The sequence below is a fragment of the Lepidothrix coronata genome, unplaced genomic scaffold (genome assembly GCF_001604755.1).
Source record: "Lepidothrix coronata isolate B3197 unplaced genomic scaffold, Lepidothrix_coronata-1.0 Scaffold113, whole genome shotgun sequence".
NCBI classification, from domain to species: Eukaryota; Metazoa; Chordata; class Aves; order Passeriformes; family Pipridae; genus Lepidothrix; species Lepidothrix coronata.
Window position 1 is genome coordinate 2,635,631 of NW_016690293.1, and position 14,078 is coordinate 2,649,708.

The 14,078-nt window shown below is 35.6% G+C and overlaps 1 protein-coding gene across 1 annotated transcript in view; it reads left to right on the top strand.

Moving 5' to 3' along the window:
• Positions 1-14,078, top strand: part of NBAS (neuroblastoma amplified sequence) — a 165,869-nt gene that overhangs the window by 24,916 nt on the left and 126,875 nt on the right. Inside the window, exons 15-21 of the mRNA XM_017824811.1 lie at positions 332-589; positions 1,353-1,478; positions 2,617-2,768; positions 3,625-3,759; positions 4,029-4,107; positions 4,811-4,915; positions 5,271-5,407. Coding sequence (XP_017680300.1) covers positions 332-589; positions 1,353-1,478; positions 2,617-2,768; positions 3,625-3,759; positions 4,029-4,107; positions 4,811-4,915; positions 5,271-5,407 — 992 coding nt within the window. The remainder of the gene's footprint in view (positions 1-331; positions 590-1,352; positions 1,479-2,616; positions 2,769-3,624; positions 3,760-4,028; positions 4,108-4,810; positions 4,916-5,270; positions 5,408-14,078) is intronic.

Genomic DNA, 14,078 nt, shown 5'->3' on the forward strand with positions numbered 1-14,078 from the left:
GTGCTGCATTAAGCTATAGAACAGTGTACAAAGATGTCTCCATAGTTCTGTCCTCTCTGGGGTGGTGCAGGACATTTAGGGTAATAGCAGGTTATTATAAAGGCTTTGCTACTTCGGTAGGTAAGGGATGGAGCCTCAGATCCAGGAGCCAGATGCAGTCAAGGTTTGTGGAGCATGTTAAGCAAACTGATATATAAAGGGTGTAAAGGAGAAGGGGAAGGAGGATGTTGATTGTGACATTTGGAGTGTTGGAAGTGGAGATGTATTCAGTCCTCACCAAACTAGTTCAGGTGTACTAGGTGAATGCTTCTCGTTCATATTTTCTGTGCAGTGTGAGATAAAACTTGTTCCAAAAAGATTACGCTTGGAGAGCAGGCCTGGTGATGAAGATGAGGGAGAAGATGACTCTGACTCAGATGATGAAACTTCTGCTAAGGACAGATACTTCAGCTACCTGAAGCAAGGCCTGTACTTCGTGACAGAAATGGAACGATTTGCTCCTCCACGTAAACGACCACGTACTATTACAAAAAATTTCCGTCTTGTCAGTTTGAGATCCACGACTCCAGAGGAACTGTACCAGAGGAAAGTAAGTATAGCAGGAAAGGTCCTATCTCTCTTAATCAGCTTTATTTAGAAAGACCTTTTTACTTTTCTTTTATTTCCTGCTATGTTAACAGACTATTTCTAAGAGTCTCTTAATTGACAGTGTACTGTGTCACCTAATCAAAGGGATCATTGCTTAAAACTAGCATTATAATAATTGAAATTAGATGATGTTTGGAAGTCACTGAGAGACACTATGCATTATTGACTTGGCCAGACTTGGAACTGTACTCCTGTCAGTGTTTACAAATAGTGAAAAACCTGGCAAATGTATTGAATGAAATCAGTTTAGCTTGTTACTGGCCCGGGATCGGGTTAACTTTCACTCTGATGTGAATGTTTTGCATTTTTTTTTAGGCATACATACAAGTTAGGGCTGTGACTCACGCTTACTGAAGAGATACTTGTTCATTCTTATGGTTGTTGTAGAGACTGCTTTGTCAAGACCATTTCAGTTGTTCTCATGGTAAACCAGCCCACTCTACAGTTGTTAAAGTTTCCAGGGAGTGCTGATGTCATACTGATACCCAAATAACTTCGTCCTTCTTTTTGAGGGAAAATCTCTGATTTTCTAGCAGTGTCCATCAGATTTGAGTCTTACTTATCTGTATCCTGTACCAGTCTATTTCCTACCTGCTTAAGCATGCCCACAGTAATTATCCCTCTGCTTGTTTCAACATAGGGAATTAACTGATTGTTTAATATGGAAATCAGATGACTTTCATTTTCATGTGTTTGCTTTTTAGATCGATAATGAAGAATATGGGGAGGCTTTGTCTTTAGCTCAAACATATGGCCTTGATTCTGATCTTGTGTACCAAAGACAGTGGAGGAAGTCGGCTGTTAATGTTGCTTCCATTCAAGACTACTTGGTGGGTTTGTTGTTTATGACTTCTAGGCTTTCTTATGGGAGTGACTGTGTTATCTTCACAGCAATTGAATTCTCAATTGTGTTCTAATTTAAGTAGTGTAAATTGGTGGCAGTTTGGAGAACTGTCCTGCAAATTCCACCTCATATCATGTGAAAGAGAGCAATCTTTTTAATTTAACTGAAGGCCTGATCTGGAAATCTTGAAAGTCTGTCTTTTGGAATATCTTCTAACTTCCGTTCATAGCAGTATGCTTTCTCTAGTGTGATCTCTTCCCCCACATGCAACAGTAGATTGCTGCCTGGCAAATGACAAATAATAATTGGAAATATAAAGCGTTTAAATAACTTCTAAATATTTTAGAGAATGATTTGGGAAGGTGAAGTTGGTATCAGTAGCTATATAGCAAAGTCTGATTAATTAAATTTACAGTGAACTCTGCTACCTGTAACTGGAGCTTTTCAATAGAATCCAACATGGGGATTTTTTGTCTTGGAAGGAAGACTTCTAACTCAGCAGACAAGTGGTGTCAAAGTCGCACAACCTAATGGTGCTATAGGAAAAAGAATTCCAAGAGAACAAGAGATATATAATCTCATTTTTGTTTTTTCAAGTCAGATATTAATTGAATGTCAAAATAAGATTTTTACAAGTAGTCATTTTTTGTGTGGTCTGTAATGTCTACTGGAGATCATTAGATAAGGGCAATGTATTTTGTAAGGTTGGTGTCTTTTCTCTCATAGAATTCTATTGGCATGATATTGAAAATATCTCGTGCTATTGTGGAATGGAATACACATGGTTTATAAAAACTGCATTTTACCTCCAAACCATCACATTTTATTTATTGTAAGCAGGCGTGATGTTAATTAGGAAGTACAAATAATAACTTCTGTTTCAGTTGTTCTGAAAGTTCTGCTAAATAATTTGGTATGTCTGTGCCCTTTTCCTGTCACATGCACTCTGAGGGAATTATGTTTTTTGTGTTCTCATCTCTCTTGTTGGCTTACATTGTCAGTCATCAGATGAACTTTACATTTTCTTAAGTGGAAGAAATAGATCAGAAGACTTTAACATCTCTGGTTTTGTTGCTTTGAAGTGAACTATATAACATTATGTCTTTATTCTTGTTCTTGGATAGAGCAAAATTAAGAAACGTGCATGGGTTCTTCATGAGTGCTTGGAAAGAGTTCCAGAGAATGTAGATGCTGCTAAGAAACTTCTTCAGTATGGCTTGAAAGGCACAGACTTGGAGGCTCTTGTGGCCATAGGGAAAGGAGAAGATGGTGGCAGGTTTGAGAAGAGTTTTTTTTTTAATTTTTTCATTTTAAAGAATGATGTATAAAGTAATTTCTAGTAATTTGCTAAATTTTTTTAATCAACCACTAGTGAAAATGCTAAGAAGCTTTTGCAGGACATAAAGAAAGGTAATGCTTTGAATCAGGCTATTCTAAAGATGTCCACAAGGTACCTATTCTTACTTTATCTTTGTATGTACATAAAATGTAATGTTAAATGTGAATGTGTGTATGTAAAATATAAAAAGGGAAATGGCTATTTATTTTGTACTGTATTTTCTCTCTTCTCTGGTTGTCCTATAACTTCTTCATCCTAGAGAACTTAATGATATCACTGTTTTTCTATGAGAATCTGTTTCTCTTGCTACTTGTGGAAGCTGCAACTAGCCCTATCAATGCTTTTTGTTGTATGTCTTAATTGTTGTAATGATCTGTAATGATCAAGCAGAAGCAAGACAGTGGAGACAATTCTCCACAATATTTTGTTCTTCGTGGTAGAAATAGAGGAGGCTGTTCTTTCTTTATGAAGTCATCTATTACCATTTTTTGCTGTAGATCTGCTGCCAATCCCACTGCTACCTGTGGAATTTATAAACTTTTATCAAGTTTGGTTTTCGTTTGGTTTAGGGAGAGGGTGGAAACAAGAGGTGATGCCTTTTGTTGGCTTGTGATGAGTGCCTGCTTGTTTACAACACCAAAACTTTTTTTCTTTAAAAGTGTAGATTTTTAGTCTAGTCATAAATGTAAAGCTATGTTAGTATGTCTCTCCAAAATTAGTTCATCATATATTTTTGTTGTTTTTTTTTCTTTTCATCATCATCACCGGTTGGATTGTTGGTTTTGTCTTCCAGGTTTATCTTACCGGGGGAGGTGGACATTGAAGTTCCCTATGAAGACTTTTTGTCACCAGATGAAGAAATGGATACTAGAAAGGAAAAAGAGGCCAAGAAGCGTCAAGAACTGCTATTATCAGTAAACTTCTCAAAGTAAATGAAATGTTAGGCTATGTTTTATTCAGTTACAGGTTTATAATAACTGCACAGTTGCAAGAACGTAATTACTCTCATGCATGTTCTTCCTAATAGGAAAGTGGTTTAAATTTTAATGGGCATTATATTGTGTCAAAGTTCTTGGTTTACTTAATTTCTTGATATATTCTAGTGCACAAAGTAATTAAAATGTGTAACCTGGGTCTTCATGTGCACGTGATGTACAATATTAATTGCAAACATGAAAATTCCTGTTTTGAACACAGGCTAACACTGGAGCAGAAGGAACTCTGCCGTAGCAGACTCAAGCTGTTAACTTACCTCGATCGCCTTGAAACCTATGAGGTGAGTTCTCTCGAGTTCTCAATCTGTGGGTATTCCTATAACTTTTTCATCACATCACCGTATCTTTTTTGTTACATATTGCAGTATTAATGTTTGTAGTCTTGCAATGCTATAGTTTGTCACTGGAGAAAAGTAAGACATTTTCTGTTCAAGCTACTGTTTCTCCTGCTTTACTGTTTCAAATGGCTGGCTTCTAGTCTTGAGAGGTGTAGTTGGGAAGAAGCCCACTTTGAACATCCTGTGTCTGCAGGGAATTCGGTCATGCAACAACATGGGATGTGGAGTTCATGCAGGATTACTATGATTTCCTACTCAGTTGAATTGGCGTATTTTATTCAGATTCTCTAACAAATCTTTTTCTTCCATGAGCTTACCAAAATGAAAGTTTTTGGATTGTCAAACAGTATTTTGCTAAGTTTTTATATTTTAACTTTGCAGTTTGCACTGCACACCCTCACATAGGACTTTTACTACATCTCTTTGCAACTAATACTGTCTAAGCTCTAATTAAAATAAGGCAGAGTTGTCTTAGCTTATCAAGCAAAAATACATCTGTTTTTTTCATACTAAAACAAAAAACAGCATGCTTTTCAGCATATGTCTCATACTTACTCATCCTAAGATAAAGAAATGTGTAGTCTTTTTGATGCTTTTGTAAATTGTGCATAAAAAGCGGTCTTGCTCCTTTTTTTTTTTTTTTTAGGAAATCCTTGGAGGGCCTCATGCAGCTGAGCAGCATTATGATGGAGAATTCTTCAAGAAGTTCAGAAATCAGAATATTGTACTTTCAGCAAGAACTTATGCTCGGGTATTAATATTATTAATATATTTTATTATATTATGCTATTTATTGGTTGTTATATTATTAGTATAGTTCTATTAATTATTAATATATTTATTTTGCTAGAATATAATGTTATTTTGGTATTGCTGTTTGCACTTAAGTATTTTCCCCCCTTCCTTTGAACTTAGCTAAATTTCAGTGGTGGTAATTAAAGAGGTGGAGGTGACTTTAAATAAATGAATGCTGTGATCCTGAGCTTACTTTCTTTGTTGTTAAAGAAAATTTAAAAATTAAATCTTTGTTGTATGACCTAAGTTTACATTTCTTGCTCATTTTTAGTCTAAATCAATCTTAGGCAAGTTACTGTTTTGTTCTTTAGGAAAGCAATGTCAGAGCCCTGGAAATCTTGTTCACTTTCCATGGATCAGCTTTACTTCCACACAGACAGGCAATTCTCTCCAATTTTCCAGAGACTACTTCACCACATGAATATGCTGTGTTGTTACCTGAAGCTCGGTAAGGATGCATCAACCAATATTAACTAAAAGAAAGACAATTTTTAGGTTAAAATGTAAATTAGTTTCCATATATGGCGCTTGGCTATTGGTTATTACCTGAAATCAAGGGGAGCAGCTTTGTGTATATGGGCTTGACCAGTCTTCATTTTCTGCTTTACTTTGTGCCATTTGTGGAATCTTTTTGATCTCTTCTGATTATTAACAGGAAGGTAGGGATTTTAAAGGTTCTCTCCATTACATATGTAAACAGGAACACGGACTTTTCTGACCTGAAACTGCATAGATTTTCACATATGTAATACAGGACTTTAATTGGTTTGTAATAACAGAAGGTGTTAGGAAATTAATAATATAAGTGTTTAGCTCCCTGAAAACAAATAATGTTTTTCTGGATTTGTTTTGAGAAATAATTTAACACTTGAGCAGTCAGTAACTTCAGAATAATTAATTTTCTTGATACTGACTCTTACTCAATTTTTTAAGGTAGAATTATGAAAAGGTTTAAATCCAGTTTTTCCTACTGTTTCATTTCAGCATAAAATGTTAGTTTACTGTAAATTTTATATACATTTTCATAAGAGAGTCTTCCTTGAACATCATAATTACGTTCTGTATATTAATTAGAAGAATTTTTTGCTTCTAGAGTGTTTCTTTCAGACACTTCAATTGTGAAATTAGTTTTGAAACATACTGTTCAGTGCTCATAAAGAGTTGGCAAATTTCATTATTCAATATTTTATAATACGACTTTGAAGCCTTACTTCAGAGGGAAAATTTTTGAAGTAGCTCAAAGATTTTTTTTTGGTAGTCTTTCAACATTATAGTTAAGTTTTTCACTTCAAAGTCTTAACAGTCCAATTTGGTCAATTCTCTATGTAGAATAGGGTTTTTCATTTCATCAAGTTACTCCCCTGACTTCTTTCCTAACTTATAATACTTAACAGCTTTGTCTTTTCTAAAAAGAAAGAGTGGTCTTTATTTCATGATATCTGATGCTTCCCTTTTTATCTGTTGGTAGTATTAGGAACACGTGTAGTTAAGGCATGAAAACACTTGTTTTATCCTTTTCTTTAAGGTAACAGTTAGGACCATGAAGAGAAATTACTGCAGTGTTTATGAAATTGGTAAAATATATTCCACTTTTTATCTTTTGATAAGATTTATAATGTGAGACATAGGGAAGAATGGTCTTCTTAAATGTGTTTATGATATTTTGTTGGTCATAAATAGGTTCCCCTTCTCTCCGAAAAGTTTTTTGTTCTTGTTTTTAAATTTTGTTTTTGTTGTATGCTTTGTTTACAAAACTGACTTATGTACCAAGAGGCAAAATGACAGCTAAAATAAAACATTTCACTAGTGATTTAGTAGTAAAGATATGAAGTTATGGGTTAAGAACTTAGTTTTGTCTGCTGTTGAAAAATGGAAGTATATAGTTTGAATCTTTTTCCTGTAGCAGACAGAACTTTCCAGTGCTGGAGTCAAGTATATGCAGGTTCACACATTTTTTTTTTCAAGATTGCGGAACAGACAATACTGTGTGTCTGAAGTGTTTGTCTTTGGACAGCTACAAAATGAGAATAAGATCAACTCCTATCTACACAAATCCCAAATACTTGTAAAAATATAAAAATATACTGTATATGTGATCTAACCACTTTCAAAAACTTTCTCTTACAGAACTGCTCACATAATATTGCTAAATTCACTCCCATAACCATTATTTTATTAATGTAATAAAATTACATATGTACTGATGAAAATAGTTATTGATGAGAATAATATATTAATGAAACAGACTTATGTTGTACAAAGTAAAATTTTCTTACTACCTTAAAAAGGTTTTTTTGGAATGGGATGGGTCTCTCCTCCCCCACCAGTTGAGAGAGCTTCAGCTTCTGGCAGTTATTGTTTCGTGTGAAGTCCATGAGTCCATGTGAATCAAAGAGAATTGGAGTTCTTGGTCATTTTAAGTGCATTACTGGCCTGTTAGTTCTAGCATTTGTTTTTTAAGGGGATTATTAGAGTGAATAGAATTACTAACATTTTGTAGATATGTCGTTATTGTTATGAAATCTGGTTTATATGAGTGTGCTATGTAGTTTTCTTTGTATTAGAAGACAATATGTAGACATAATTTGCCATAAATTTATTCAACAAGGTTATGATACAACTTATTCATTCCCACATAACATTAAAAAGTTGTAAGTACTGACTGCAGTTAATAAATTTCTAAACAAATGAAAAACATTCCAAAAATAAAAAACCCAGTGTATAATTAGTAGAAAAAATTTTGGCAGCATTACCACTTACTTTCTCTTTAGCTTATGCAGCTTGTAATTATAGAGATCTCAGGATAAGGGGCCCATTTTTTTCTGTCAGGATAGGTAAATTAGGTGGAAGGTGATTTTTTTTTTTGTCTGATGGTTACAGATTTTGTAGTGCTAAGACGGTGTGCTGGGGAATTAAAGTGTCCTAAAATTGAGCAGAAATTTAGGAGGACATTTCATTTAGGGTTCATCAGGGTATGCATTATTTTTGGTAATTCTAATACCAGGATAGTGCCCAATGCAGAGTCCTTGGCTGTGTGAGTTCTGCTTAGATGACAAAGCTGAGGGCAGTGCTGATCATGCCGACTCATACACCAAAAATTAGATGTAGGGTGCCAGTTTCTTTATGGTTGGTGGAGAATAATCATCAGTTAATGAAAGTCACAGGTAAGATGGCTGAGGGTTGAAGTGTTGGGCTGTAGTCCTTTTTACAGAGGTTTGATCCCTCTTCTTACTGACTCTGTAGTGAAGCTTAAGTTGCAACAGGAATCTGAAACACTAAGACACACTGGTGGCTCTAAATGCTTGCTGGCTTCAAGTTGGTATTGTGACAGACAGACGATACTAAGTAATATGTTTTTTCAGAATTGGAATTGTGACGTTTTCCTATTTCTTTTCCTGTTATTTCTCATCTGCTTTTATAGTGATGGCTCCTGAGTCTGGTGTCTCTAAGTCATTAGGATTCACAGTTCTTAAAGATCCATCAGATGCGCAGACTACGTCTGTTAAGACAACTAGAATGAAGGTGGTTGAAGTTTAGGTAGTCAAAGTGGATGGGAGCTCTTTTTAATCTTTATTTTAATACCTATAGCCAGCGTTCTTAATGTATAGTTAAGACTATTGCCTTGAGGTTTTTAAATGGGATCTAGGAAAATACTGTTTTACCAGCATTGTAAATACATAACCAGAGTATTTTTCCTTTTCTTTTAAATTTCTTATCCTTTTTACTACATTTAACTGCTGTGTTGTAACATTATTGCTCACATTTTCAACTTACAGAAGTCTGGAACTTCAAATGTATGGTTCCCTCAACAGCCATAAGTCTGCTATATTGCACATTATGCCATAGTAAAAGTCTTCCCCCTAAGATAGTAACTTTTTATATGTTGCTGTGTTTTTACTTCTTAACTTTCTCAAATACTGGTTTTCAGTTGTGACATTAAGTGAATTTTTACTGGGGAGTTGTGGATGAACTCCATTTGCCTGATGAACTGGAGTGGGAATGGAAATACCTCCTAAAAACTTAGTGAAGCTTTTAAAACCTGGAAATTTCCATGCAGTTGACTTTCATCTATGAATGGATAAATACTACTAAGAGTTCATAAGCAGTTAGCTTTGCCTTTCCATAATGATATCTTCTCCTGAACTAGGTTTTTAGTTACTGCCTGTGGCACTGCAGTTTCAATAAAACTTTTGCAGTTTCATCTTCTCTCTTCCTCATATGTGCATGTAAATAGGTTTGATGACTGAATGTCTGCAGAACTAATATATAGTCCACATTTTTTATATTATTTTTTTTTTCTTTTAAAGCAGCACTGCTTTTGTTTTTAGTGTAGTTCAGAAGTGTTCATGTTAAAAGAATTAATCCCATGGTCAGTTCTTTTTCTGTGTTTGTTTCAATTCATTTGTATAGTGCTACAGTGAAAATAATGAAGGCTTAAGTTTTATATGCACATCATTTTTCTCTGCACTAAGGAAAAGAAAAAACAATTCAGAGGTGGAGAGATCAGTGTAGTTAATGTTATTCTCAGGATGTATTTGGTAAAAAAAAGCCCCTTAGATCTTACCTTCTACTGTGAAGTAGAAAAAATAATTTTTGAGAGAAAGATTAAGTTTTGATGACACTTGTGTTCCTGTCTGGGTTGACTTATGGGAGGAGCAGGAAAGGTTCTCGTCCATTTAAAAAATTAAAGCAGTGGTTTGGAGGAAGAGAGACTCTTCTGCAAATGGCTTATGTCGGGATCTGGGAAAACAGCAGGAACAGCTCACTGCAGCCAGGAGGCTGCTGCAGACAGTGAGCTGTGAAAGTACATAGATGGTAGTCCTGGGGAGTTTTTGAAGAGGAGAATGAGAACTTGAAGCCATGAAGGAGCTGTGGAGAGCAACACAAACTGTCACGGAGGAAGGGGGGAAGTTTCACAGAAGCTGCTGTGCTGGAGCTGAGCTGTCTTTCAGCTGAGAGAGCTGAGTGTGTTCAGCATGGAGAAGGTTTCAAGAAGGCCAGTAGCAACTTTCACATACCTTCCTATAGCATGTGAGCTGAATTATGCCTGGGCTGTATATCCACAGAACATTAACAGGATTTTCTGTGTAGTTTTGGCTTCTTAATGCCTGACTTGTCCTGACTTCATCTACCATATGTGTCTTTTGCCTGCACAGTCATGAGCTGGAGTTTGACTTGCCTTGCCCAGTCTTCTCATGAAAGTGTACTGCTGCCATTGTCTCATTTGTTTGTTGCCTTTTTACAGGGTTTAGAACAAAATTTCTCCCAGGAACGTTTATTATGCTTTATAAAGGTACAGTTCTGAAGTAGTATTTTCATGATCTGGTGACAGATAGCTTTGATCTTACTTGGAGTTCAGCTGTGTCTTTAAAATAGCCCATTTTGATTTTATGAAAGCTGCTGCTTCACAGTTTTAATTGTACACAAGTTAAAAACCCATAATGAGCTTCTGAGCTGTGGTTGTGTATGTTAGTTGACTTTTCTGATGTTTAGGTTATCGTTCTAGGTCGTTTAGGAGAAAAAAAACGAAGTTTCCCTCTCCCCAAATTCTGTTAAAGGTTAACCACATCATTAAAACATAGCTTGATTTATTTATGTGAAATCAGTTATAACTTTCTCCTCTGGTGGCAGAGTTGCTTCAAAAGACCTGTCATCGCAGTGTGCACAGCAGGAATTCTGAAGGGTAGTTAACTGTGGCAGCCAAAAGCAGCAGTGGGAAACCTTTTCCACTGGTTTATGCAGATCAGTTTTCCTCAAATGTGTGATGTTTTTGGCACTCTGTTTTAGGCAGCAGCTGTGCTTCAATCTTGATGAATTTGCGACATCCTGTTGATACACCTGGAAAATGAAACACTTATCTCTTTGCCCACCACTTCTGTATCACATAGTATATTGAAGTATTGTAATCAGTTCTATAATTGTACTAACTAATTCACTGTTCAGGTACTATAGTGATAAAAAAGAATGTTTTCATGCAATATGAACAATGCAATACATATTGGAGCTGTTTAAGATGATACATATGGGATGCGTTTCTTATATTTCATCCTCAGTTATGAAATAATTGTGACATAACAAAACTCTTTTAGAGCCATAAGAATTGCAGAGCAACAGAAAGTGGCATTGATTTCCTTATTGCTGTCTGAGAAGATACAGGCTTTGGACAAAGGAGTTACTAAATGAAATTAAAACAATGATATTTATTTTATTTATTTATTTAACAACTTTCAAATGCAGAATTAGTTGTTTATAACACAATTTTTCAGACAATGTGACATGATTAAAAAAAAAAATAAAAGAAAAAGATTCATCTACTTCCTAAGTTCCCTACTCTTAAAAATGTCAATGCCTTTCACCAAAAAGATACTGCTTCATGAATACATTGGGGCAAATTGCCTTGTGCATTCAATGTGCACGAGTTTACAAGGGAAAAGATCTAAAAAGAAAAAAAATAATTTTCAACTAGATCAGTCTTGGAGACAGGCCTGTTGTAAGAACTGCTTGAAGAAAAAAAAAACACACAGTTGCTATTGGTAATGGAGAGAATTGGAATCTGACCTTAAAACTGAATTAGACCTTCCTCTTTTGAAAGCCTGTCCTTGGACAGAAAAATAATCTACGGGTTTCAATAAATGCAGTTGGTAAGATACAGAAACTATAATAGCATGGACCTCTTTTGATAAAGAAAAGAATGGAAAGAATTGCTAAGCCAATGTAAACAATAGAGTGAAAAGAGCAATACAGGAAAAGTCAGCTCTTTTTGAAGAAATAGAGTTGAAAACCTCCATAATCAGTCAATTTACTGGGCTCCAATCATGTTTATTCTACTGTTGAAAAGAAAAGGGAAAAGGATAAAGGGTGGGGGAGTAGCAGTGGCTCAGGAAAAAATAAAAAAAAAAAAGCCCCGAAGCCATCCTTATGTTTGTGTGCAGTTATGGTATGGCACAGCTGAGAGCTTCCTTCTGTTGGAAAAGAAAGCCACCTATTTCAGTGACTACAATGATCTGCCCCCGTGTCTATAATCTTGAGTGAGTGCCGGCTGCATAGTAATGCAGACTTAACCTGCACATATCTCTGACCTCTGTGGGATTTCAGTGACTAAAACAAACCTAAAAGGTTGTGTAGCATAAGGACAGAATGAATTCTGGATGCATTAGTGGTGTACATTGCATATATGACAAGCCATCTGTGCATGCTGAATTCAGCATTTCAGCCCAGTTAGAACAATGTCGTGTGCACAGGGCATGAGAGGAGGTTCTGATTTGCCCCTGTTGAGCTGGATTTGCTGTACAGTTGTTGTAAACAAAAACGTGGTAGAAAAATGGGAGGTCTGCCTATTTTCAGATATGTGTTCATGTCTGTATGTCTTTATTCTCTGTCTTATCTGCATGTATGTTTTTGAGTTTGCAGACTGCAATAGTTTTGATGCCCAAAATCCTTCTTAACTGACTTACTTCCGTTTTGACAGCTACTTTTCCAGTTTTGTTGCTCTCTGTTTCTGCATGAGTCACTGAAATTACTGATAATGGAAATTTGAAGAGAAAAAATCTGTGCTGAAACAGAAATATTAGTTAAGAACAAACCTGTGATAAATGTTGAGATAAATACAGTGCTTTAATCTTTGCTTTTATAAAGGACTTGGGTACAGGGATCTGTCATCCTTGCTTGTGTTGAGACTGGTTTATTCCAGTCCTTGTATTTGATTTCAAATACAAAGAGTTTTTCTTAACATTTTAGAATGAGGAGAGAAAGTAAGGACAATTGGATGCAGTTGTGGGGGGAAGGAGAGAGTTATATATTTCTTTAGTGTTGTTGAGAAGGTGAATGGAATTAGGAGTCAGCTCTGAGTGCTGTGGGTTGTGCTGGGGTTTTTTGTATATATGATCTTAGCTCAGTAAGAAACTTGCCTGTTTAGACTGTCTTTCCATAATTGCTGGTTTCTACTAGGATGAAAAATTTTGTAGGCTTTTTTTTTTTATTTTGTGTGGTGTTTTCTTTAAGCATTTAGAGGAGGCGGTTTCTGAGTGCACCTTGACTCTTGGTGAGAGTTTAAAAATATAAAATTCCTCTCTGAACTTATTCCAGTGGTGAACCCAAATACTTTCAAAATGGCAAATGGAGCCAGAGCAGAAAATACTTTAAAAAGTATTTTCTGTGGCTTATCTATACACCTGACTTAAAATATTTTGACTCTTAACTTTTTCTGCTGTGAGAAGGGAAAAAAGATACACAGACATTTTGCAGTCAAGATTGCACTGCATAACGATTCTTTGCCATGAAATGAAAAATCTTTTCCTCTTTAGTATTTTGCAGTCAGGTCTGTTAAAAAAGCTTTTATGAAAACCGTTTGAAGTATGCTTTTAGCACTTTTGGGTTTGATTTGCCTGGATGACTGTAGGTTTCATTCCTGCAAAACCTTGTGCTGAAGCATGAGATTGGTCTTAGTAGATTTGGCCGGAAGGCAAATGGCCAACGACAGTTGTCAGTGAAAAAAAAATGATGCAGGTAAACACATTGCAACATTTACCTGAAGTTTCTCGAGTGAGAAATAACACTACATCTATAATATATGGCTCAAATATCCCATGTTAGATATTTTCTAGACATAGGAAACTTCCGTGACACTTTTTATTCCAGGAATTCATTCTATTTTTGAGCCAAAGGACATGGTGGTTTGTCTTTTATGCCATGCAGCAAGTAGTTAACAGCTGAGCTGCATATTGTGTAAAACAGATCTTCTGTTTATTGTGAACGAGGCCATGTCTCATCAGCTTACACTGTTATAGAAGTAAGAACAGTGAAATGCTATTTCCTATTTAAGTGAAATCATAAAATAGTATGCCTTGTCAACTTGATATCAGTCTTGGTCTATTGTTTCTTTCTTTTAGGATTTTTCAGTCTGTTCTGGTTTTTATGGAAGGGATGTTATACACTTCTTGCTGTTTGTCATTCACATTGCTTGTCTCTGTACTTTTCAGCTTTTTTTTCAATTGTACCATGTCGAGTAAGATAGAAAGAGGCAGAGTTACACATTGCTTCATCACTTGGTGGATTTTGGAAGTGCAGGGAAAAGGGGAAGCAAAACAGCTTTCACAGAGAGCAAAGCCTGGGAACTTAAA